This window comes from Rhipicephalus sanguineus, chromosome 1 (assembly GCF_013339695.2).
Source record: "Rhipicephalus sanguineus isolate Rsan-2018 chromosome 1, BIME_Rsan_1.4, whole genome shotgun sequence".
Classification (NCBI taxonomy): Eukaryota; Metazoa; Arthropoda; class Arachnida; order Ixodida; family Ixodidae; genus Rhipicephalus; species Rhipicephalus sanguineus.
Window position 1 is genome coordinate 260,599,682 of NC_051176.1, and position 26,733 is coordinate 260,626,414.

Below are 26,733 nucleotides of genomic sequence, written 5' to 3' on the forward strand. Positions count from 1 at the left end.
AGAATGAGCAAGTGACAAGAAGCGGACCGATATTCGTTTCGTAAAACACGCCAACAACTGCAGCCGCTTCTACGTAGGACAGACGGGTCGCTGCATTGATCGCTAACCGGAGGCTCACCTTCTAATCTATCTTTACATTGTCGAGTTTGTAAGTGCACGCCAAAATTCGATGAATGCGCAGTGTTGTACCGGCATAGAAGTGAAGATACGCGCCTGATGATTGGCATATCGAGAATAGTGGTAGCGCATGCGTGAGCCAACCGTCGATTAACAGAGAGCTGAGCGAGTTGGTAAGTATTCATCCTAAAAAGACAGGGCGTGCAAAGGTAGACCGCCACGCGTGCCGGATTGATAGGTCCGCCCATTGCATGGGCATACGCAGATACGTTTTCGTGCCTTCTTTCTTTTCCGCCGTAGTGCGTCTCTTCAGTTGTTTGTCGGCGTTTGTGGTGTCCTGACTTCTTTCTTGTGTCCGTGTTTGCAAGCTCTGTCTTTTTAGAATATATGCCTTAGTTAGAGGCATTGGAGGCCGCTCTGGCCACAATGAAAACAAGTCGGCTTGTGAGACAACTGCAACGAAGCCAACGCGGGTCAATTAAGTTTTGTGCAGAGCAGAGCATTTGAGCTACGCGAGGATCCTTTGTGCACATTGTGAGTGTTTTGTTTTTCGTGTGGCCTTTTCGTGTACTGTATGTGGTTGTCATTAGCTTGGGCTGCACGAAGTAGCAAAGACGACAGAAGGACACAGCCACGGCGCTGTCTCTCTGTTCACCTTCTTTCGTCTTCGTTATTTCGCCCTGCCCAAGTAAATACGCAATACCAACTCGCCAGCAAACCACGGTTGTATCAAATTGTATAACTAAATTCTGTGACGGATTGTCGCGCTAGAGATTCGCCACAAGCCCACACTATAAGCTTGAGTAATTTTGTTTCTCAAGAGACGTTTGGAAATCTAGTCGTACTGAAACCGCAGAAGGAACTCCCCGGATTGTGGCCAGTTATCAGGCTGTAAAAGTGGAATTATTACTTTTTACTTTAAGTGAAGGAACAAGCTGCCAATGCAGTCGAATTACCTGGAGCGGTATTTAAGCGTGCTGCTCTGAACCATACAAAATCTTGCGAAGCTGATCGTATAAGGCAGTTTTAGAATGGTAACCAGAGCTTTGCGTATGCAGTCGCCTTGGGTTGTCGCCACTGCGTATGCGTTCGCAAACTACTCTTTCCTTTGAGCAACGCTGCTTTGAGTTAGCGTTCCGGCCCATATTTTCCAAAATGCCCCGAAGCTCCTCCGCGTTGATCTCGGGTAGATCCGAGCGCGATTCTTTTGCGTTTGAGTTTGCGGTGGACAAACCCTATCTATTCTAATGCCACACGGACACACAAAGTGGCGTTAACTTCCTAATACCTTAAGATTTAATGCCATTTGCACAGTGCCACACGGGCAAATACCATTCGTCACCTAATACCTTAATTCGTCGCCTTAATACCATTCGTCCCCTAATGACTGCCAGAAATCATTCGGCTGAGAAATGCATACTCTCGACACCAAAGCTTGCTTAGTGCTCAATACTTGAAATATTTGAAATGGCGTTTATAATGTAGAAAACATTTAATACAAGACTTTTAACAAAGCTAATGTTATTACCTAGTCGCACTTGGCGAAATTCAAGCAACGGGTTTGACATGACTGGCGCTGTGTTGCTTCTCGGCTTTGGATTCAGCAAGCATTGGTCGTAGTTACTATGATTGTTTGCAAAGTTGTAAAAAACAGCTACAAACACAAGCTAATGTCAATGTACTATTGTGCGTAGGCACACCTTATACTCGTGCCACACGGGCACACAAAATTGCGTTAACTTCCTAATGCCTTAGGATTTAATGTCATTTGCGCAGTGCCACGGGGGCAAATCAAATGGCATTCGCCTTAATGCCATTCGTCACCTGATGCCCTATCCAGAACTCATTTGGCTGAGATATGTGTACTCTCGATGCCAAAGCTTACTTGGTGCAGTATACTTAAAACATTTGAAATAGTGTCTATAATGTAGCAAACATTTTATGCAAGGCTTTTAACAAATGTAATGCTATTACGTAGTTGCACCTAGCGAAATCCAAGCCACAGGTTCGACATGACAGTTGCCGTGTTGCTTCTACACTTTGGATTCAGCAAGCATTGACCATTTGCAACATTGAAAAAGACAGCAATGAACTCAACGTACTATGCTTATTTCTACATTTTACTAGCCTTCAATGCTGATTACACTTGTTAAAATGCATACTTATTTTTTATTATTACCTTAATATTGCTCACTTCAGAAGTCACTGTTATAAACATCATCAGGTCAAATGCCATTAAATTTAGACATGTAGCTGCTCCGCTGAAGGAAATGGCATTCAATAACTTGAAGGGACACTAAAGAGAAATAAGATTTTTCTCGTATGAGTGAGTTACTCTTTCACAATTTGAAAATCGCCATGCTTGGCGTGAGAAGACACTTGGTAAGCGAGAAAATGCGTAAAAGGAAAATGCGGGTGACGACGGCACCTTGAACTTTCAGCACCAATCACCGTGACGTCATAGATTTTGATGGCTTCTACTAGGGCATACGACATTCCTTATTGTTAGAAATGAAGTACGTTGTGCTCTGAGGCGGCCAGAGACTTAACTTGCTAAGTTTTAGGAAATTTCTTTGAGCCTATGTCGCCAAAGTACTAAATATACACTTTGAAATCCGTGATGTCGCGTGTGGAGATTTCCGCGCGAAATTTGAAAGTGAAACATTGACCTTGATTATCTCCTCTATTAATGAACATATGATGGCTAAATTAACATCATTAGAGTTTTTAGAGTACAATTCATCATTCTAAACCAATTCATTGTTTCTCTTTAGGGTCCCTTTAAGGCTTTAACTATGAATGTCGTTTTTTGTGCCCACGTGGCACAGGTATAAGAAAATGTTTAGTATTTGGGGAGTATTTCTGTCACACAACCATAATCATCTGCCTTGCTCGCGTATCCTTTCTTGAAAACCCAGCTCTTGCCACTTTCCTATCAAGAATGCTATGTCACACTGATAACGCGCACGCTCTTCGTGACCGGGAAGTGCCGGGGCCGTGGTGATAACGCAAGGAAAGTATGTGAGGTAGATGACAATTATAGTTTTGTGGCAGAAGTACTCCCCAAATACTTGTTGTTTTTCTTAGAGTGAAGGCCTGTGTGACCAAGTCTGAAGTGAACGTCCGAGAATGCTACCTCTGGAAACAACTTTTTTCAGTGCTATGTATGTTTGTGTGCTCACGTTTACGGGGTCGGAGTAGTGGCACTTTCACGGCACTTTGTTTGCAGCTTGGTCTTTTTCAATACAAAAGCAACAAAAGTTGGTCGCGAGTTTTCCAACTGTTCAAGAAGTGCATCAAATTGCAGCTTCGCAATAAAATTTGGAGAAGTAATCTGTACTATATTTTAAATGTTTACATAACCCAGAAGTATGTTATTAAATCCACCTCTTTGTATAACCAGAAAAAGTCACAATGAAAAATTGTAACGAAATCGTTTTATGATGCAATGGCAAATATTTTGTTTTTAATCGATTGCCTTTTTTTATTCACATTAATACATTATTCACAAAGTAAGTACAAGGTGTTCAGACCCATAGCTGCACTGGCTGGTATCGGGTCAAAATTCGCCTTGAGTATTAGTGTAATCGCTGTTGCAATAGAACCAGCATGAAAATAAACTTTTTTTTTGTCCATGATTAGAAAGTAATTCCACATATAAAACCCAGCTTGGGGTTTTGATTAATATGGAGCCTCCTGTTACAGTCTCTCTTGATCATAGTGTGAGAGTTGCTTTGGCATGCAAAAGCCTTTAACTTAATAGGAGACATGCTCAAGTAGTTGTTATGTAAGTTATTTAATTGTTTTTTTACTTTTCTAATTTCTTTTGTAGCTTCAAAATTGCAGTATTTCTGGATTTTTTCTGTTTGGACGTAATAATAAAAATTCTGAAAGCACATATGTGTATTTTCTCACGTGCTTGCGAGTGTGTCATCTTCTGTATTTCTTTTCCTCGGAGATTTAGCACTTGTTCAAAAATAATGACTCATGTCCTCAATTTTGGCCATACAGTTATGTGCCAATATTGGCTTTTATACATGCTTATTTGAAGCGGACTGTATATTAAAGGGGTCATGAACCACTTTTCCAAGTAATGATCTAATGACCTCAGTATCGGAGTTTACTGCCTCCCGAATCGATTGCCGCAAAAATTTCTCGAATCCGTCAAGAATGAGCGGAGTTACGGGGGTTTGGCGCATGCTCTCAGCGCTTTCTCTCTTTTCTCGTTCCGACGAGTGCACTGGAAGCTACATAGGGAAGGATGGCACGAGGGAAAGAAGTTATGTCAGCGCACGTCATGAAACGCGATCGCTCTCCCACTGTGATTCGCGTGCGCGAGTGCGGCTACCATGTACTGAGGAGTGCGGTGCCGGCAAGTGGTGGCACCTCGTGGCAAGAAGCGCATCTGATCCGAACGCCGCTCTTGATTTACGTCGGCTATCAGCCAATAAGCATGCTATGTCTCTTGCGACGTAAATTGGCAGATCCGCGACGTCAACATGCAGATGCCCCGCCCACCGACGAGAGTGAGAACCGGCCTCTGTTTGAAAAGAGGGTGCCTGGGGAAACGGCAACTTCGCGCTCCGCTTGTGGCCTTTACGCGGCGCGCACGACTGTAATATTTGGCAGGGCAGTTCATAGCCATGTCAGCTTTCCACAGGATGTGTTTTTTCAACAAGCCCAAGGGGTGCTTCATGACCCATTTAAGAGTCTGAGCAACTTGTGCATGTACAAAAATCAACCTTAGCATAAAATCAGACAACTAACTTATGAATAAAAGCAAATGTTGCTTGGTACACTTTGTGACTGATTATTGCAGGAAATATGAATTCTCGCTATTTTATGGGAATATGTTACATTCATAAAATACCATAAAGTGGCAACTTAATTTTTACATGCTTACAAATTCTTTTTGCTCAATTTTTTTTTAGTGAAACCTTTACAGGACCTGTTGATATGATAAGGATGCTTCAGCTTAGCAAACCACTATTTGATTCTGGTTTACTTAATTAATGTCTCTCATAATCAGCTGAATCTTGCTGTTTGACAAAGACCTGTGAGAGTGTATTGAAAAATACTTTTTTTAATCTTCCGCTGCCTTCAGAATATGAATATCATTATATTACGCATAAGAATATATAAACAATGTGGGTAGTTTAACATTTGAGTTGGTTTGAAGGTTAGTGCGTGACATGTGCCAGTGTGTGGCTTCCTTTATCAAAACCTGTCAATTTGTGTATTATGGCGTGAATCGTGATGTCAATTAAATATTTTAATGTGCAGGGCAGGACATCGAGAAGAAATTATGACGTCATCGAATTTTTCAAAAGAACAGCTCTTATGTTCAGGGCACGCCTGCCAGAACTGCAAGCTGAAAGTGGACTATCGCATGGAGGAACTTAGGAGTTGAAGAAGACGAGGAAGGATAACAGCTAGCTCTTGCTTGAGCAAAGATGGGTTCTTGTAGCTTAAGGCACTGTAGCAGCGCGACAATCGCGTACAGCCAGCCTCGGCTAAAGAAGATTATCATGTGGACCTAGCTGGAGTACAGAACACTCACAGTCTCGGCTGGGTGAAAGCCGCCTGGCCGAGATTGAGAGGTGGAAGCCACGGCTCCTCTTCGGTTTCTGCGTCTCAGTAGAGTGGAGACAATGGCACAGCCGCGTCGACTGCCATCATGTCTCTGTCACTGCAGGCACAGTTCCTTGTTTCATGTCTGAAACTTCGAAATCGCCCTTAAGCAAGCACCATTAATTGATGGAGCATTCTCAAAAGGTTCATGAAAGTTTCAGAGCCAACATCTCTTGAAATACTATGCTCCCCGCCAAACTGCCCCAGAAACCCGATTTCAGCGCACATGAAGTCACCTGATATGTCTTCTTTTCGACATGCAAGGAAACTAGGCTGTGCCAGCCAGATGGAGATCCTCGCTGCTACCAGACAGCCAACTCAACGACACTGTGGTCTACAGGGAGGAGATCGTGAATGTTGTCTCACATGCCCTATTTTTCCTGAAGCAAGATCAACGGCCTTACAATGGATAGGCCAACAACTATGCAAAGTAGCAGCAGGCAGGCTTCTACATCACAAGGCCAGGTCAGTGCTGGGCATCATCATTCAGTCACACTTAAAAAGAGGATCAGATGCCCACTTATGCCACTTATTTACGTCAGTGGCCAAAGGTACTAGCATCGCTGTAATGCAGTGATCCAAGAAAATTCTGAGCTATCATCTGTAGAGAAGACTTGATCCTTGCAGGAATAGTGTAAACACATGAAGAACCTGGTCACTGTCTGTGTGGTTTGAAATGGCACATATGAAGTAGATAACGGGGGGAGACAGAGGATACAGCTTCCCACCTGCTATTAATGGCAAGTTACTGATATTTTCGAATACATTCAGAAGTTGGACGACGTTGCAGGAAGGTTTATCATTGAATATACCTGTTGCATGTGATGTGAAAAGTTTATTTGAAAGGATTGCAGTGTGGGGTAACCATACCAAAGCACTAGCATTACATGACAAAAAACCAGGAACTAGGTATTTCACAGTTGTATAGATTGAAGGCTGCTGTAGACCTCTCTTTTCTGTGAATGGCTTCCATCAAGGAAAATTGAATAGCTCACAAATGACCATAAAGAAAACCATTACCATTGTCACAAGGGTCACAAGTACGTAGGAAATGCAGAAATGTGTATTTTGCAATATATATAAGGCTGTTAAACAGTATGGCTAACCTCAATATTGCACAATGTTCACTTCTATTTAGTTTTCTTCATTCTGCAATGTACTGCTGCACTGACGGTGCACTCGTGTACAAACTCTTTGTAACGCCATTGATCAGTAAGGCCATTGTATATTCTATCTCATCATCAGTAGCTAGGCTGCTGCAGTCGGATTTAGTGGATGATCAGCAGGGCGAGTAGTGAGCAGCCTAATGTGGAACTTCATGTGGCAATAGGAATATGTAATTCTGAATTTGCTATGCAACATTGGTTGTCTCTGCTTTCTTCTCCCCTCAAAAGATGAAAATTGACTATGGCATGGTGGAACCTAGCAGACGAATAGAAGGATTAAGAAGGATGGAAGCTCGCCCTAACTTGAGTAAAGACTTGTTCGTGGCACTCGTGGCACAGGTTCTTGTTTGTTATAGTGCACACGTGGACAGCTATGTGCATTAATAGTGCTTTATTCTGAGAGCAAATAGCAACATGAACTCCCTCATTGTGTGGGTCGCCAAAGCCTACTGCCTGTTTTGTGTTGTTTCCGCCTGCCATAGTAAGTATTCATGCTCTTTAGTTTGTGGCATATAACTTTCGTTCTGTTTTTTTTTTTCTGGTTTTCTGATTTTGCTGTGTTTATTTTTTAGGAAAATTAATTGCTTGCTTCATAGGGTTTAGCATCCCAAGGTTGCAATGGAGCTCTGAGCGGCCCCATTCTTGAGGGCTCCCAATTAATTCTCGTCATTTTGTGCTGCTGAGCATGGTTCTAAATTTTGGTATTTAGGCATTCCACTACCATTAAAAATGAAGCCACAACAGCCAGGAACCTGGTGAGCTAGTGCTTGGCAGCAATTTGCCACAGCTGGTGAGGCAGTGCAAAGTGTATAGGAGAATATGCTGGATGTTTCTTGGTATTGATATGTTCATGAAGAAAAGAAACATTTCAGCCTGTAAGCCCTACAATGTGAAAAAAAAAACAAAGCAGCAATAGTAATCAGAACAAAAGACAAACATAAGAATAACAAAGTAAATAGCTGATATCTGTTGCAAATCGTCGCAGCAACTTGTGCATATTTGCACAGGAGCTACCCATACCCGCATGGCTCACCCAATGGCCACCAGGCAGTAACTCTGCTAGATTTCGTAGCCAATAGCTACTGTTAAGTCTGTACTCTTCTCCACTGTTTTTTTTGTCATTTATTCAGGCACACACTTATGTGCACCACAGCTCAAGGGTGTGTTACTGATGGCAGTGGCACCGATGGCAACCAAATCGGCTGTTAAAAGAGGCCTAAAAATCATCGCTGCACAGGCAAATTCATTTTAGTGGTATTCACTGTTTTAGGTCACAATACGTATGAAAGAATAAGTTGGCCAAGACATGCAGAATCCTTCGTTATGCAGATCATTGTGTTATAGAGGCATTCAAATGCACGAGAAATTTAGATTAGATGCTAAAATGTACTCAGTGAATTTTAATAGGCCCTTTATTCTAATGTATGCACAACCACTAACACCTGAAATAGAAAAATTGCACTCTTTGCTCCAATACACTCCCAAATTTTATGAGCAGAAAGGATTTAACAATACGGAAAAAATGCCACTGTCAGTGAACCATGGCATGCTGCTTTCTGTGTCACTCATTGCATTTGTGGTTGCTTCGATAGCTGCAGGAAGAAGATTTTGTCTTGGTTTCACTACTCAGGAATTGAACATTTGAGAATGCCAGAAATTACGCAGTGAAAACTCTGGGTCCACCTTTCCTTACATGCTGGTAAGTGTTATTGTGGAGGAGCTTAGATAGTGAACACTGAAAGCTGATAATTCTCATGGCTGCTTTCACTTTTCTTCTAGAAACCTGTGCATGACCACAGGGGCATAGCCGGACATTTTTTTTTGGGGGGAGGGGGGGGGGTCAACCACCCTTTATGTATGCTCATGCATGTGTTTGCATGTGTGCGTGTATACCAGGTGTTTTAAGAAATGTGTCCAAAATCTTCAAAAATCATGAAAATGCGATATTTGCTTGCTGCCTGCAGAATTAATTTTTCTTTAGTGGCACGCATCTTAAGAAGACATCATTTGGGACAGTAATTAAGAAAGTTAAATTAATTAACTTTTTAATTAGTGGAGTTAGGTGGTTATGTCACATGAGAGAATTGAATTCCTTCATGTGAAGAACCCATTGCAGCTTTGAGATTTCAAAAAAGCAGCCTCTAGTAATAATTGAAAAGTAATGAAATTCAACCAAATTCAATGGCAAAACCTTAACAGAAACGCGGAAGAGTGCAACTGCCGTATTCTTCTGAGATGTCCAGAATGAGTGAGTGACTTCTGTAGCGGCAGGCAGCTTAAGATGGTTAAAGACATCATTTGGAACAGTAGGACTTCAGAAGGACGTTGATTCTCCCATTTGACATAACTGCCTAACTGAACTAATTAAAAAGTTAATTAATCTAACTTTATTAATTACTTTCCCTAATGATGTCTTTAGTCATCTTAAAATGCCTGTGGCTACAGAAGAAGTAATTGTGAAGACATCGAACAAATATTGCATTTCCCTAAGTTTTGAGCATTTTGGACACATTTCTTGAAACACCTAGCTTGTACACATGCGAACTTTAAAAATGGGGGGGTGGGTGGAAGGGGGTTAAACACCCATACCCCCCAGCTATGCCAGTGGTGACCATATGTAGCTGATGGTACACAAACACATTCTGTGTATTAAGCTTTTGCTGGAAACAATGATCATTTTTCTCAATGTAATTATGTGGTGGCATTAGTATTTCAAATTTTGTGCTGAATTGGTACAAGTGCATGTTGTGTCTTGCTTTTTTTATTACTATATATGCTGTTATGCAAACTTTTATACAAATGCTCCCAGGCTACAACGTTTGTGAAGTTGTCACATGTGTGTTGCTGCAAAATGTGGGAACAAAAGAAGGGGAATTTAAGGGCTCGTTTTTCTTTGTTAGATATAACCTTATTAAGAACCAACAGACAGTCAAGCCAAGGAAAATATAGAAGACATTATTTATAGTAATTATGATATAAATGTCAAGAAATTAAAGTGGACGAAAAGACAACTTGCCGCCGGCAAAGACCGAACCTGATTGCTCTACCAATTGAGCTTCGGCGGTGGTCGTGCTCCCATCCACTTTATCAGGTACAGTCAAACCCACTTATAACAATACTCAAGTGCCACAAAAATTTCATTGTTATAACCGGTAATGCTGTAAATGGTTGCACGAAAAAAAGCACTATAGGGGGACGGTAGACTGCTGTGAGAAATCTATAATATCAGGTTGGATATGCCAACAGATATCGGTGATAAGGATGTCAAAGCTACTGATTTTTCGGACATGTTTGAAAATTCGGACGCTTTCACGGGAACACCGCAAGTCCCATAGAGCCATTGTATTACAAAGTCTGAAGTTTGGGATGACTCTTCCAAGTCTCAACTTTTTACTTGGGTTGCATGCCCAAAAGTGCATTGACAGAAGCCACCGCCACTCCCGCGCCGTAGCAGATTTCAAAAGTCAGCTTTGCCGCAATGCCACAACGCTATGCGGTAAAGCATACCACGATTCCGAAGGGGTGCTGGGAGACTTTTTATTTAGAAATATTTTATTTAGAAATACTGCAGGCCAATACTTTGGCCCAAGCAGGAGGGGCATTACAGAAAGAGAAAAAACAAACAAGCAAAAAAGAAAAGAAAATACAACATGCGTAAACAATGCCATATGAAATGTACATAGTGCGTAAAAAGAAACAGCAATCTCACCTCGACATCGCTAAAATTCACCAGAAAAATGGTTTGTCAAGGCAGCCATGAAATCGTTCGATTGAAATACATGAATAGGAAGAGAATTCCACTCGCTCACCGTTCGAGGAAAGAAACCGTACTTGTGGGCGTTTGTTCGCGCGAAAATCGGCGCAAGCAAATGTTCGTGAGTGTGTCTTGTTTTTCTCGTAGTAGGCCTACATACCGAAGAGGGCAAAACCATATTATTTTTCGCAGCAAGTGTATTGTGTAGTAGTACCAGACGATTAATTTTTCTGCGTGTTTGTAGTGTCTGTATACTGTTTTGTGACATTAATGAGGACGGGGAGTCATTCCTGGCATATTTTCCGTATATAAACCTCACAGCTTTTCTCTGGACTCGCTCAAGTTTCAAAATGTCATTTTTAGTATGTGGATCCCAGATTTCAGCAGCATATTCTAATTTTGATCTTACGATTGCATTATAAGCTAACATTTTAGTTCTTATAGGCGCGTGTTTAAGCTTCCTTGTGGGGGGTTTTTCAGCAACTTGAACTTCTAGTTTTCTTCTTTCTTTTCAAAGATCTCGCATTCCATTACTTTTCAACATGGACACTCAACAGGTAGAATTCATTGCTATAACCAATAATGCAGCATGCGGGCATTGCTGTAAGCGGGTTATTTAATCATAGAAAACATACAGAAGTTCATGGTGCAGCAGCGTCTCATTGTTATAACCAATATATTGTTAAAATCGGAATCGTTATAAGTGGGTTCGCCTGTATATCTGTGCATTTAAACCTGGGAGTGTTATTCAGCGCCGCACGTGGCCATGACGGCGAGTGACAGGTTCGGTTCCTGCCGGCGGCATGTTGTCTTTTTGTCCACTTTAATTTCTTCACACTTATATTATAGTTACTACAAATAATGTCCCCTGTACTTTCCTTGGCTTGATTGTATGTTGGTTCTCATTAAGGTTGTGCCTTGCAAAATATGTGTACACACCGACTTTCACATTTTATTTGTCCTGACATTTTGCGTTGACAATTGTAAAACAGCAGCTAGTCCCATCCTTTCTTGTCCGATTTTTCGCATTCTTTTTTCCTTCATGAAACTGTACCAAGCTCAAGTTCAGACCCTTACCAGCAATACCATGTGTTAGCAGAAGTACATAGTCTCTGTAGCTTCATAGTGCAGCAGGTTAGAGAAATAGAAATGCGCCAGCGGTGAGCATGTTTCCAGCGATGACGTAGATATACAGTTTTTTTCCTGAGGTGCAGGCTGATATTATAGACCATTAAACAATAAACCACTAGTTCTGCTTAGTTGTACTATTGCCATTAATATCTTTGTCATTGCCATTGATGCTATGCAATATCATGCCCGATGTCTGGGCCTCATAATTGGCTGTTTTTCGCGGTTGTCACAGCTGTCATCTTCAGTTAGTGGCCAGTGTGTTTCACATTCCGGCTCCAACCTTTTTGGTTCAATAACAAATCCACTACTTTGTACAGTGGGCCCTTCAAAGTCTCCGTCGTTGGGAAACGCATTATGTGGTGCACGTGGTGGGTGTTTCTATATAGGTTACATTAACAAATGAAGAAGCCAGCAGCTTTGAACTGTTCGCAAGCAGTCATATGGCTACATGAGGGTGTCTTAATGCAATGTGTATTCCTGGGTGACCAAGGTGGCTTCTGCTTTCAGTATGCACCACTTTTTTTAGGCCAATAGATTCCTTTGGCTACTTCATCCATTTTTGTTGTGGTTAGTGGACTGTTGTTGTCATTTTCTGTTAACTCAACCTTGACCGGACTTGACGAAATTGGTCAAATTATCTAATGGATTGAATTAAACTAAGCAGAAAAAGCAATACACTGCTAAGTACTGTGTGCTACCATCGTCAAACATTATTATTTGTGTCAGTGGTATACATTGGAAGCATTTTTTCAGTTCGCATGAACTGTTGGCTTACTGTAACAATTGTTTGATGGTTTGTACAACAATTTCGATTATGGAGATTATCTTGATTATGAAGATTATGGAGAACAGGGATTCATTAACAAAGCTAAGTGCAAGGCATTCTCGCAAAGTTTTGTTGGCAATTTGACCTTTTTATTTCTTCTTTTTTATCAACCACATCATGTGTGGCATGGCAGTTCACCATTTCCTCTCTGCTATTTGTTCTTTAACACAGAAGCATGGTGCATCTGATGAGAACCTTTCCAACTTGCCATCAAAAGAGGTAAGCAAAACCTTGTTTATACAGTCCTGTTTGTGGCGTTATCCCAGCTCTTACGCTCAATGTCCACTCCCAACATCAGTAAATATTCACTGACAGAACCATAATCACAGGTAAAATACCGTATTTACTCGAATCTAGGCCGGCCCCGATTCTAAGCCGACCCCCGAAATTCGCAAGGCCAGAAAAAAAGAAAAAGCTTACTGATTGTATTTGAATCTAAGCCGACCCCCCCACTTTCGCACATAGTTTTTTCGAAAAAAACATCGGCTTAGATTCGAATAAATACGGTAATACTTGAAGGGAATATTCGGCATGTTGAGGGGTGGGTGCATGTGAACCCTGTGTGTTTTCCAGTTTTTACAGTATGTTTTAGTATGAAATTTTTTCACATACGTTTTTGTGTCATTGGTAAGGTTTATGCCTAGGAGAACTTGTTTACAATTTAGTTTGAAGTTCTACTAATGTTATTTTGAAAAAATTGTGTGAAGGGCCAATTGCTGTTTTTGAAAAGTTACAGTAAAAACTTCACATTGTTATATTTCAATTTCCAGACACTGCATGATGCATTCTAAAGGATGAACATGACTGTGCTGATGCTGATGTCACATGGCCACATTAGATAGTGATCGGACCTGACATGGATCGAATTTCTTGATTGGCTCCTTTATGCAAGCTGCAGAAGGGAGCCAATCACTGTAGAGAAATTTGATCTTGATTGGGCTTCATCGTGATCAGCAGCGTACCGTGTGACACTGGTATTAGACACTGAAAGAGAAGACCTTTGGAGCTTGTATTGGACCTGCTGGGAGGTGTCTTCAGTGACAAGGCTCTGCAATGACCTCGACAGAAAGACTTGTAATAACATGGTAATTATGCCATATGATGCATGTTATGCGTTCTATTAGTGTAACACACAGGTTTGTGTGCAAGGGGATCAATAATGTTATTTTTTTTTGTTTGATTGGGCATCATACCAAGCACTTGTTTAATTCTAGACCCCCTAATTTGTGCATTTGCCACACAAAATGATACTTGTGTATATAGTGACTGTGATAAATATACACATATGCATACTTACATAGTATACGGTAAAACCTGTTTAATTCGGCCCTCAGTTATTCACATACCTGCCGTCTTTCTCAATTTTCCTGGAAGACTCTTGAATTCTGACCATTCTTCCTGATTGTATGGGCACAGCCATAAATAACCTGAAAAACAGCCCCAATGCTACTGTGAAAAAATAACAAAGGACATTGGTTCTAAATTTTCTGACCTTGAGGAACCTTAACAGCTTTCAAGAATGGCTGCAGGGCTCTCCCCTCCAATTTAGGTGGTGGGGAGGGGGGGGTCGACTCAGGTTCGGCTTTTACTTGAACTAGCACTGCTGCCACATTGGTGTGTGGCTTTTGTTATTAATGGTTTGGTGTCTTATTTTTGTTCTTAGTGAGGAACTCTCTTAACACACAAAGGGACTAGGTTGGTGGAGTTGGAGTCCATCTCAGTTTGGGTCCACATCCAGGTTGGGGTCTATCTCCTTTTCCCTTTCGCCACATGGTGGCCAAAATCACACCATTTCAGGAACCTTGACAGGGTCGGGATAGATGAACACACACCTGCACTTGGACTGAGAGGGTACCTTTCTCCCTCGCAAAGTTCGGTGACCAATTGGCGACGCAGGACTGTTGAGGTTGGACACTGATACCTCTGGGAACCCTTTCGGGATTTTAGTGGTTCATTGAACACGCGTTCTCGGAACCTGATCAGGGTGTAGGGCCGACAAGAGGAGAGACCACCGGTGTGCAGCGTGCTTTTGTTCCCCCTTCCATCCCACTCTGGGTCGTTTTTGGTCACTGAGAGGTAGGGTGGAGGGGGGGACAAGGTCTCTGGTCGGAGCATAATCGCCTGCAGGGGCCGTGTGGTAATAGTACACCCCACCACCAACACTGCATCAGGAGGAGGAGCTGCTCAGCGTGGCTCTGCTAAATTGATATGGCTGGTCAACAGGGTTATCCGTGGATCTGGAGGTGAAGCTCACAGGTGCACAGGTCCACTAGAACATGCAGCTCGCACTACCATTATTAGATTAGAATCTGTTATCAAACTCGTTTTTACTGCATGGAACAGCCATCGATGCTGGCACTGCATAGCAACGGGCTCCAAAATGCGGCATGGCCACTGCAGCCAAAGCGCAGAAGTGGTAACCTTATCAACTTTTGTAAGTTGTTGCCAGGTGTTTGATGTGAGGGCTGAAACTGAGCTTTCTCTACTTTTGAGGCACTCAGCATGCTGGCTAGTGGTCTTCCCTCATCCCTGATGTGTGTCCTGATCCTCACCAGTCGGCACAAGCAACTCCCCACTGTCCTCTATGGATTTAAAGGAGTCATGAAGCACCCCTTGGGCTTGTTGAAAAAACACATCCTGCGGAAAGCTGACACGGCTATGAACTGCTCAGCCAAATACTGCAGTCGTGCGCATCACGTAAAGGCTCCAAGCGGTGCGCGAAGTTGCTGTTTCCTCAGGCGCCCCCTTTTCAAACAGAGGCCGGTTCTCACTCTCGTCGGTGGGCGGGGGTCGTCTGCCGGTTGACGTCGCATATCTGCTTTGCCGCGTCGCAAAAGACATAGCATCCTCATTGGCCGATAGCCCACATAAATCGAGAGCGGCGTTCAGGATCAGATGCGCTTCTTGCAACGGGGTGCCGCCACTTGCCCGCGCTGCGCTCCTCAGTCTGCTAACTTTACCCGGTAGCCGCACTCGCGCATGTGAATCACAATGGGAGAGCGATAGCGTTTCATGACGCGCGCTGACGTAACTTCTTTCCCCTGTGCCATCCCTCCCTGTGTAGCTTCCAGTGCGCTCGTCGGCACGAGAAAAGAGAGAAAGCGCTGAGAGCGTGCGCCAAACCCCCGTAACTCTGCTCATTCTTGATGGATTCGAGAAATTTTTGCGGCAATCGATTTGGGAGGCAGTAAACTCCGATGGTGAGGATATTAGATCATTACTTGGAAAAGTAGTTCATGACCCCTTTAACCTTGGTGCTTACGGCCAGTGGCAGGGGCGACTCCCCTGGTCACCTGAACTCTAGTTTTTCAGAAAGATCATGTGCCTTACAAGGTGCGAAGACAGTGAAAATGACTTCGTTTGAAAACAACTAGCCTCGTTCTCTAAACAGTTCAGTAGACTTATTTGAGAATAGGTAGGGAAAACGCTCTGGCAAATTTTCTGACACTCCTTCCTTGGTGTCTCGTTGGCTGCAAGGCCTCAGCTACTTGTCGGATCCACGCGCACTCTCCATTAAAATCTTGAGGAGAAACGCAACTTGGGTTCATGACATCTGTTGTTGTGGCTAAGTCACAGAGCACCCTCCTCTGTCTGCCATTTATAAGGACTTTCTGCTTGTAAGGCTGCATAAGTCACACATTCTCATCTGACTGTCATATGCTTCGAAACACCATTTTCTTTCTGTAACTCCTGGCCATGTGACCTTCCTCTTGGCAGTTGTAACATACAATTGGTCTCTGCGCATCAAATGTGTAGCTCACGTCAGCAGATGGCCTTGAAATGCCCGCTGCTCTAGACTCCCTGTCGTGCCCTTCTTTCGGCTGCTCTTGCGCACGTTGATCCTTTCTGAAGTCTTTACGCAGAGGGAACCTTTTTTCTTCAGGCCTCTTAGGCCCAAATTCTTTTTTCTGGCCTTTCTCAGGCTGCGCTGCCCTTCCATGCAATTTCTTATGCATTTTCTTATACTTTTCGGTAAGCTCAGAAGCTTTGCCCAAGTTCTTCTCTGTGGGCTTGTTTTGGAGCCACAACCTCGTTTTGTCTGAAATGCCCCCGTAGAACTGCTCGATGGCGACGAATTCTATCACTTTATCATGGTCCGCACTCTTAGGCCATTCCTCCAGATTGGCTTTAATCTGATTATTAAAGCCCTAATATGATTCACAAGCTTTCCGCGCATGCCTAAAATGCTGTCGGAATGCCTGTGTTGACAAACTGTAGGGGAGGGTCGGGAGGATTGGGGCACTTTTCCCGATTATATTTTTAGTTTTGTTTAACTTGAATGCAGAATGATGTTTGATGGATTATAATACAAGTCTGAATAAGCTGCAAAACTCCTGAGATGCACTGGTTCCTACCACTCCTGGTGCAGCTGTAAAAAAATAGTTTATGATAGCTAAAATGTGTCCCATTCCACCCGCCTCTGTGGGTGGAGGGAGACATCACTTGGGAGGAGTGGGACATATGTAACACATTAACACATTGGTCCAAACATCTTCAGTGACCACTATAAGCCGATAGTTTAGCATCAAACTTGAAACAGGATTGCACAAACTTTGTTCCCCCGATAGTTTTTGACACTAGCAGCTTCATCACCATGTCCGTGGTTGGTAAAGTCCCCATATCTTTCTCAGGTGGAAAGTAAACCTTTGAGCTCTCTTCTTTATTCCACAGAAACTACACACTGACACTGACATGTTATCACTGCTCTTGACTCTACCCTTGCAATGAACGTCAGATTTTTTTTACTAAAACCGACAAGAACAACATCGCCTTTTGTCACTTGAATAGATTCATTAAGCCAATCAATTTCGCAAATGTCATGGCTGTCATTATCAAAACCTGATGTGTCATTGACAGAATCGTCAAAGGCAACGGCAAGTGTGTTGAAGAACTGGAGTCCTTTAGCAAATGCCGTTTCTTTTCTGGGTGGGAAGTCGCAGCAGTCTTGACTGTTAAGCGCTCCTTTTTTAAGACTCTGTCATGTTCACCTCTGCGAATTCTTATTCAGTCGTATGCTTTCATGATGTGTATGTAAGGACTTCTGTCCTACCTTTCTTCCTTTTTGCGCTGTGTAACGCGGTGTGGCAGTAGGGTAGGATCCTGGTCACTTGGAACAAATCTGCCTGGAGAGGCAGTTTATGCCAATAGTACTGCTTTATCGACAGCGGACATTAAGACATCTGTAGAGACATTTCGAGCCTTGTTGGTGTTTGTCTGGGAGTCCAGAACTTCCGGTGATCGAAGTGATAGCTCAGGATGATGGTCTATAAAGCCCATAAACCCCATAAACCAATCTTTTTCTGCTAACTTGCTGACTTCCCATGAGAATGTGTACTTCCAGTTTAAGACTGTTGCAAACTGGTCCGCCTGTGAACTCACCTGAATTCTCATAATACCCTAATGCATCTTTCTTGCCATCAGCAAATACTCTTTCAAAAGTACTTCATCAGTTGCTGAGACAACCATTCCATGGACCAAATTAGACTTGAATAACACGCTGCCTCTGTCATTGCAATCTTTGGACTTCATCACCGCTCGGCCAAGAGATGATTTTTATAGTGTAAGAGCCTCTGCTATGTCTCTTATACCTTTATTTTTGTCTCACACTAATCTCACAGCATCCACTATCACGCTGTATGACAGGGAGGTAGCCAGAAATTTTTTTCGGGAAAAAAGGGGGTTCAGCCAACATTGTGTGTTCGTGCGTGCATCTGTATGTGTGCATGTTCATATATGCATACCTACTCGTTAGGTATCTTGGTAGAACTCAGTCCAAAACCCAACCTCCCAAGCGTCAGATGGATGAGTGAGAAGGACAGGCACCAAGTGGCCGAGTCTAATCTCAAACATGCCACAGCCAAGAGTGTCCAGGTGGCACCAAATAAGGGCCATTACAACACTAAGCAGCAGTCAGATTATATTCCCGGTGTCTCTTGGTGTCTGCACTGCCAAATATGCACATTCTACTGGGTATCTTTAATATGAAGTGTGCTATTTCATTTTTACGCTTTTCTCAAAATGTAACTTTATGACCATTCGATTTTGAGGCCCATATACCTTGGCATCTAGGGCAGATACAACAATAATTCTTGCAATGGAAACACAAATATGTAGAGAATCCAAGTATGAGAGCAGAATTTTGAGCACAATCCTTTTTAATTATTTAGTCATCAAAATTGTAACGAGGTGCCAAGTGTTTTTCAGAGTGTAAAGTTCGTTCTGCTCTAAAATAAATAAGAAAAGAAAAAAAACTGCTTGCGTACTTTCAATCTTTAGTCATTAGTGAACATTGCCGTATTTTAAACTTTGCTTTTAATTGCGCACTTTAATTTCTATTGAGGCCTTAAACAATAGAGGGGTGAGCCTAACTTATCTAAGGAACTAGACGAGTTAGAGCATAAGTAATTACATGTAATTACATATTTGAAATCCGCAGAAAAAGCTGCACAAACCTGTGCAGAATCATCAGAATTGATGGAGAAATAAAAAAAAAAAAATTGGCCGCGTATCTGCGTGCTTCGCTGCAAATTCGTTGAAAGACGCTACATGAGTCCTGGTCTCATCCGCGGCCACCCATGATGCTGTTCTCGTACCATTTCTGTCCTGGCATGATAAATGCAATGGAGGTTTGTTTGAACAGATTTCATTTTACCGCATTATCACTGCTGGCATGCCATGCGTTCGTACCTCCACGACATATCAGCAATGCTTGGGTCACGTGTGGTACTGTATAGCATGATCGTTAGCGAAGAAGAACCATTTGTGAGACATGAATGTATTTTATTGTGTGGAAGGGTTAGTGGCTGTGTGCATGTACTACTGGTGCGTCGAAGTAGACGCCTTCCCGTCTTCGGTGACGCCAGGGTGTGAGGCATGATCACGTTCCACAGTGGCACTGGCACACTGAGTGTCACGATGACATCCCTCGTTGTCCGACGCATTGTCAACCAAGCAGAGCAGATGCCTGTGTACGCTGAAGTAGGAGGCGTACTTTAGTACTTACATGTTCTTTAGCCCGCGTTGGAAGACGTGGTCGAGAGCTGTTCCAAACCAGGTTGTAGGCACTTCACTTTCGCTTGCCATGCTCATGCCGAAGAGGTCGCACATGAAGTTTGGTAGCCATTGGTTTTGGCCATTACGCAAGTTTACGTTACGCAAGTTATCATTGGCATGTCCGCAAGCGTGCGGTGGGTGCCCTCGAAATGTTTCTGAGCAGGCAGCTTCGAGTGGCCCCAAAGGCACGTTCGGAGGAACGCCTTGATGGCCTCGTGAGTTTGGCCGGATGAGATATACACAGCTACCACTAGCAGTGGCGTGCACTCGAGGCGCGTGTAAACTGCGCAGATGTCACCTCTGTGGCGAGCATCAACACTAGGATTCATAGAGTTGTTGTCAAAGGTGAGGTCGGCACGCGTCGTGCAGAGGGCAATGTGTCTTATTTCTTGGTTGTATAGATGGCAGTGCCTGCGGCATGCTGAGCTTCTCGCTTCTCGTGCTCCGCGCACATGTAGCCCGGTAAGTCGACTGTGCGCGCAGTCCAGGTTTCGCACAAGATAAGCAGATGTGCTCTTGTGAGGACGTTGTCGCTGGTAACATCCAATTGGTGTGCGTTGAGGCTCTGTAGACTGAGCATGGCCACTGACAGTTGACCTGTAGCATCAGCTTTGTCATGAGCTCGCATACAGATGGTGGCAGGGTTTATGGTTGCGGAGCCGACGCATCTCGTCATGCAGTGACTGGTCTTCTGCCCCACGCGTGTGGGAAGAAGCGGAAATCATTGTGTTTGTTTGTGAGGAAGAGGCCGTCGAGGCTGGTGGCCCGCGAGAGCACAACGTACACAAGGCGAAGTGGGTGGGCCTTGTCATATGAGTACACCACCTTGCCGTAGGTCGCGCCCTGAGATTTGTGTATCATTGTTGCGCTCGCTTGGACCAGGAGGAAGTGGGTGCGCTTGCAGGGGGTCACATTGATGGCACGTCGCCCGATGGGCGCCCAATCAGCGCTGATACCTGAGAATGCGGCCCTCACTGGGGCCACTTTGAGCCTTGTCAATCGGCCAGCCGTCTCGAATGAGAAGTCAAGCCGGAGGCGTTCCACCTTGTTTCCTTCCTTGTCGTGCTGTATGTAGCATGCGTTCACCAGTCCGTCCATAACGTCCACGTTGGCCGTAAGCATATACAGCTTACCGACGCAGATAGAGATGCGTGCGGGAACACCACCCGTGTCGCACAGTTTCATGGTCGCGAGGTTCACCTTGGCATTGTCGTACTGGTTCTGCGATTTGTGGCTGATTATGATTTCGTCTGCATTTGACACCACCATGCTTGAGTCTCCAGTGACCAGAGAACTGTTGTGTGCATCAGCGTCGTTATTAGAGTAAAAGAACCGGACCCCGCCAGGGCACAGATATTTTGCGACGGCTGTGGTCACAAAACGCGACTGCAGCATGCGTACGTCCTCTTCGTCTTGCGAATCGCCATTGCCATTCTTGGTAAGCAGCGTGGAGAAGAAGACCTCTTTCTGGCGCATTACCTCTGCACAAGTGGACGGTAGTCGGAAGTGCTGCCACAGCATGTCGGTTTGCATGCAGACCTGCTTCTTACCGCTCTTGTATATTTCTGTGGCTCCAACACGTGGCAGCTGGCAAAGGTCACCACAGAGCAGCACGTCCATGCCTTGAAAGGGCTTGTCGAAGCGGCGCATGCGATCTGGCGCATGCGGCTATCCACCTTGGTGAGTAGCTCCGAGCCCATCATGCTCACCTCATCGATTACTAGGAGGCGAAAGTTGGCAGATGCGAGTCTGAACGTGTTGAGGTCGCTGTGGCGCAGGCCTTCGTCGGCATTCGATCTTGAGCGCTGAGTGCATGGTGACACCGCCGATGGCAGCCGTGGCTTTTCCCGTTGTCGTGTGGGCCACGTAAGCATTGTGTTTACTCTCTGGCACGGCGTAAATGCGGTTGGAACGTTTCCATGAGTGTAAGTGTAGTGAAGGTCTTGCCACAGCCTGCAGGTCCCGTCATGAAGACTCGCATGGGGTTGCAATTGGGCAGCATGGGGTTTTGATAAGACTCAATGACAATTTTGCGCTGTTCGGCGTTCGTGAGCCTCATCATGGTGTTGTAGTCGGCTGCCGACATGACGTCCTCATGCACCTTGACCACGCACTGCCCTGGTGGCAAGGCAGTGGTTGCAACATCCGAGAAGTCGTTTACCACAGCCAGATGGAGCTCACCACGTGTTGGGTCAGCATCATTGTCCACGCCCACCACCACCGGCTCCGACGTGCCCTCACCGCTGTGGGGCTGCTCGCACCGTTCACAGAGTATATCGCGGCACATGTCGTCCAACTGATCCGCCGGCGCACCCTTTTCGTAGCCCTTGCGGTGCTCGACGATGGAGTGCAGGTGCTCCTTGTAGAGCTCAACGTACCGACGTCGGTCGAGGACGTCGACCTCCCGTTGGAAAGGTACGTACAGGAGCACCATCTCGTCGGGGAGGTATGCCCGGTAGCGTATCATGCATGGTAGCGTTCGCCGACGGTAGTTGCTTTTGGAGCCTGTGTACGAAGAGACGAATTCGGCAAGGTGTAGATGCCGCAGGCTGTGTGGCGATCCTCCTACTTCTGTATAGCATTAAGCTTCCACACGTCGGTCGAGGCGGGGGCCACATTGTGGGTGTCCATATCGGCAATGGATTTCCGCACACGTGTACGTTCCGCCGGTGGCATGGTTGGTATAAAGGTGACCTTACGGCTCACCTCAGACATTGCAAGACGAAAGATGGTCCAAGCTGCTTCCTGGCTGCATATCTCAACTGCGTCGAGCATCTTGACACCGAGGCGGCGAAGCAGGTTGTTAATGTCTAAGTTGGGGTTGTCCATCTTGATCTGTACGAGCACCTGATGCAAATTTGAAATTCCACGGTTAGACTTATTCACGTAGTCGACGACGTACGCAGCGCACAAGTAGGGTCGACCACAACCTGCAAATCCATATTGGAGTCCAAGACAGATGCATTCCATGAGTTGAATCCATTGACCCACATTTAGTGTACGTGCCTTCGCAGAAAAGCGGTAGGACGCTTAATGCCCGCTTGGACAACTCTTAATTCATCATCATCATCATCATCAGCCTGTCTACGCCCACTGCAGGGCAAAGGCCTCTCCCATGTTCCGCCAATCAACACGGTCCTGTGCTTTCTGCTGCCACGTTATACCTACAAATTTCTTAATCTCATCTACCCACCTAATTTTCTGTCTCCCCCTCACGCTCTTCTCTTAATTAGTGCGACTCATTGATGATGCCGTTATGGCTCCAGAAATATTCTATGGAGTCATACTAGATGGTGGCGAGCGTTTGGTGCATTTCGTGGAACTTCATGTTGAGTGCTACTGCTTCTGAGTGGTTGGTGTTGTTCTTCAACGTAGGTGTCAGCACCCGTATCTCATTCATCGGCCAGAAGAGGGCACCGATTCGGCACTGCATCTTGGTTGGGTCTCGCTTGTAGGAAGTGTGTGTGTGCTGGTGAAGTTGTCAACGCTTGCGACGAAGCAAAGACGTGTCGAGTGAAACCAGGTAGTTGACCATCTCAGTAGTTTCGGGCATGTTGTCGGGGAGGTCTTCGGTGGGTGCATCCTCAAGCCAGAGCAGTATGTGGGCATTCGCGCTCCCCCGGTGCTGGAATTCAATCCTCTTGAAGTAGTAAAGCACCCGGTACCGGCTGAACGGCAAGGTTTCACGGCTCTGTAGGATGTTCATGATGACAGAACGAGCTTGTCGAAGTAAAGCGCACAAGCGACGGGATCATTATTCACAAGCTCGGCACGGTAAAGTGGATGCATTGAGTCCACATCTACGTCAAGCAGTGGTTGGTCTTGCTTAAGTCTCTAGTTACATAAGCAAGTGAGGCCAATGCAGCTCAGAGGCACTGAGCGTGAGGAAGACTGTCAGTTTGCCAAGTTGGCGGATCATGGCGAACGTGTCCTGTTTCCTCTGCACCCAGTAGTAAATGGAGTTTCGTATGCCGCGAAGGAATGCGAGGTCGTGCTGTACGCACCTCTCGAAGAAGTTCTTGTCCAGCATCGGGAGCGTAACGTCCGGCATATTCGCCATGTTGCGGAAAGTAACCGAGAGCCCCTGTGAGATGTGCAGGCACATGATCTTGGCAGCCGTGTAGAGGACATGCGAAGGAACGACACCGCGTCGGTCCTGGCAGCGCGCTTCACTAGTGGCGTGGTCGAATGCCGTGGCGCGCACTTTGGGGTCGATGCGGTACGGCTCACCCATGTAAATCTGGGGTAATGACAGTTCTTCAGAGTGGTCATCGAAGATCAGGCTGGCTGGGCGACTTCCCTCGACTGGCGCAATATTGAGGTAGTGCTGCTCATCTCACACTAAGGTTTCTTGGTTTGCGGTCATGGCGAGCACTGCATCTACAGGATCACACTCGTTTATGCAATCAGGGTCAAGCACCTCAATCTCATCACACTCGTTCTCTACCTCAGTCATACACTGTTCTAAGAGCTCCTCGTCCACTGTTATGCCATAGTAGCGGTACAGGCTACTGTCGCACAGCACCCGCAGCCACGCATGGATTTGGGAGTGGGTGATCGTGCCGTGCATGTACACGGTCTCGCTCGCGAGGTGCCGCTTGAGGTTAACGTTGACCGTGTGGTCATCGTGAACCGTACGGGGTAGAGCATAAGCCATATCCAGCACTTTTTAAAATATGGTGTAGTAACGCAAATACGACGGGGACAAAGAGGACAAGAAGAAACACGACACTCGCTACGTCGTGTTTCTTCTTGTCCTCTTTGTCCCTGTCGTACTTGCGCTACTACACCATATGTTAAAATGATATCTCACCAACTAGCCCGGCTCTCAACCCTACTGGACATATCCAGCACGCTGACGGCCACATTTACCACTTAGCCCACGATTCCAAACCGTCCCCCGGCCTACTGAAGATGCCTCACTTGCATGAACGGCACTCGTAGGGACACCATGCGCTCACTAATTTGGTTCAACAGCTGGAGGTGTCTGGGGATGTCAGGGTAGCGGAAGCCATGGCTACGGGACAGACGGGGCACGCTATTGCTGTTGAGGCTAGTACGGCACGTAGAACACAGTAGAAAGGAGTCCACGTCTTGTCCAGGGAAGACGTTGTTCAGCAGCGGCTTGAAGGAAACGTGAACGGCTGACAAGTTGCTCCGAAACCAGAGGCGATCGCAAACGCTGCGTGCAACACCAACGGTTCGTTTGTGAACTGGCGGTCAAACTGGCGCGTAGCGTAGTCAACATTGAGAGCGTGGTTTTCGGTAGTAGGCAAGGAGGGAGGTTTGCTGGTGATGCACGCGGCCCTCTCATGTAGCCCGGTAGGCTTGCTTGGCCTCGCGGTCGTTGGTGGTTCTCGCGGCATGCACATCTAGCGTCTCTTGAGTAGCCTGGTAGGCTTGCTTGGCCTCGCGGTGTTTGGTGGTTCTCGCGGCATGCGCTTGTGGCGTCTCCTCTGTCTCACGGTTGGCTCGCTTGCCTTGATGGTCTTTTCCACGCCTTTGGGCGCAATCTTCCCGAGTTTTGTTTCCCGGCATTTCCGTTGTGCCTGGCGGCACGCTTGAGATGATGGGCGTCGGCACCGCGGCGCTTCTCTGCTGCGATTTCGTCGTCAGTCTTTTCCCTGCATTGTCTGGGCATGTCTTGTAGAGAGGGTTGCATTTCGTCAAGCAGCCATTTATGTTTTGCCTTGCCTCAGACAGCGCCTCCTATATGTTGAATCGGCTGCATCTGGATGGCATTGATAAAATGGAGGTGCTGCGTGAGATATAGAAGCCATCTGGCAGTGGCGTCAGGAAACATGAGCTTGTGCAGAACACAGGGCCACTTGCCAGGTGGCAGCACCATATCATCGGCAGAGGGCTTTTTCGTGCATAGCGTTGCATTTTCAGCGCAGCCTAAGAAACACTAGGGTCTTTAGAATTATGTATCTATGTATTTTCTAGTAAAGGAACACACCACCTAATACTTACGTATTGATGTTGCACCTCAGATATGCGTAATATTTGCTTTTTGATCGACAGTGTTCACAAGTATGAACGCAACTACCAGTTGAAGATGGCTGGGTGTTCAGCAAGTGCTTATTAAGCTTTGGCCGGGTGGATGAATCGTGTGACAGACAGACAGACAGACAGAAAGATAGACAGACCAAAATTTCTGCGTTCAAGTATCCCAAGCAAGACTATCGTTGTTAAAAATGTCTAAGATGAGTCCGCCCCCCTTAAGTCTGAGAGAGTTACCATTGCGAAAGCAGAAACTTACTTTCGACATGTGAAAAAGGCAATTTCCAGCTACAGCACGCTCCAACCACCGAAGGCGCCCGCCATTTTAGCCAGACAGTTGGTATGCTAGCATCATCTCATGAGTAGTGTGCTAACATCTTTTTAGTAGCTGCAAGAGAGATAGATGTGCTGTCCCATTCCTCCAGTTGTCTCAAACCTCCCGACTCTCCCCTATTGGTGCAACAGTGGCCCTTTGACCTTATCATATACTTCAGCATCCCCTCTACTGAGTCAATTACATAGGTCGCCTTGCAGGGAAGAAGTTTAACCAATTTTTGTGGCGAACTTTTGGACTTTTGGTAGAGAAGCCAGCCTTCTCGCATGTTGACTAAAAATTGACAAGAAAGAGCGCAGTGTCCTTGCCAACTCTGAATGGCTGCAAAAGGTTTTTCATTTTTATGTTTACAGACTCTACTGACGTTCGACAGACATCCAAGATTCCAGCTCTTTCAGCTCTTTCTGATGTTAGTATCTCTTGCTCCCTTTCCTCACTTAGGGCATTCTCCTTTTCGAGCTCCTGACCAGCGGTTTTCCTAACTTGAATAGCCTCATGAGCTTCCTGGGCTTCCTCGACTGTCACCTCCTCTGCCTCAGTAAGCGAGAGAATGTGTTGTTGCCATAGTGTGGAGCCAACTGAAATGCCCAGCTCCTTGCAAATTTCAAGGAAGTCCTGCACTTTCAACTTGTCTATACTGACACTGCACTCTGCCTTGTTTGCCCCTCTACTTCTCTACTTTTAACTAAGCAGTTAAACTATCCAATTCTTAGCTGAC

The 26,733-nt window shown here is 45.3% G+C and overlaps 1 protein-coding gene and 1 long non-coding RNA gene across 2 annotated transcripts; one reads left to right on the top strand and one right to left on the bottom strand.

The window, feature by feature from the left end:
- Positions 1–548: 548 nt before the first annotated feature.
- LOC119388038 (uncharacterized) lies at positions 549–13,962 on the top strand. Its single transcript, XR_007415010.1, has 5 exons — positions 549–651; positions 5,401–6,213; positions 8,507–8,617; positions 12,800–12,844; positions 13,396–13,962. It is a non-coding gene; the product is annotated as an uncharacterized LOC119388038 (long non-coding RNA).
- Positions 13,963–20,350: 6,388 nt separating this feature from the next.
- On the bottom strand, positions 20,351–21,328 carry LOC119382580 (uncharacterized). The gene has a single exon (XM_037650345.1). It carries the CDS (start codon positions 21,326–21,328, stop codon positions 20,351–20,353), a length of 978 nt encoding a protein of 325 aa, XP_037506273.1.
- Between the last annotated feature and the right edge of the window lie 5,405 nt (positions 21,329–26,733).

Bases quoted from the DNA above. Each gene is read 5' to 3' on its own strand.
- LOC119382580 (XM_037650345.1), bottom strand. From the start codon at position 21,328: ATGCGCCGCTTCGACAAGCCCTTTCAAGGCATGGACGTGCTGCTCTGT.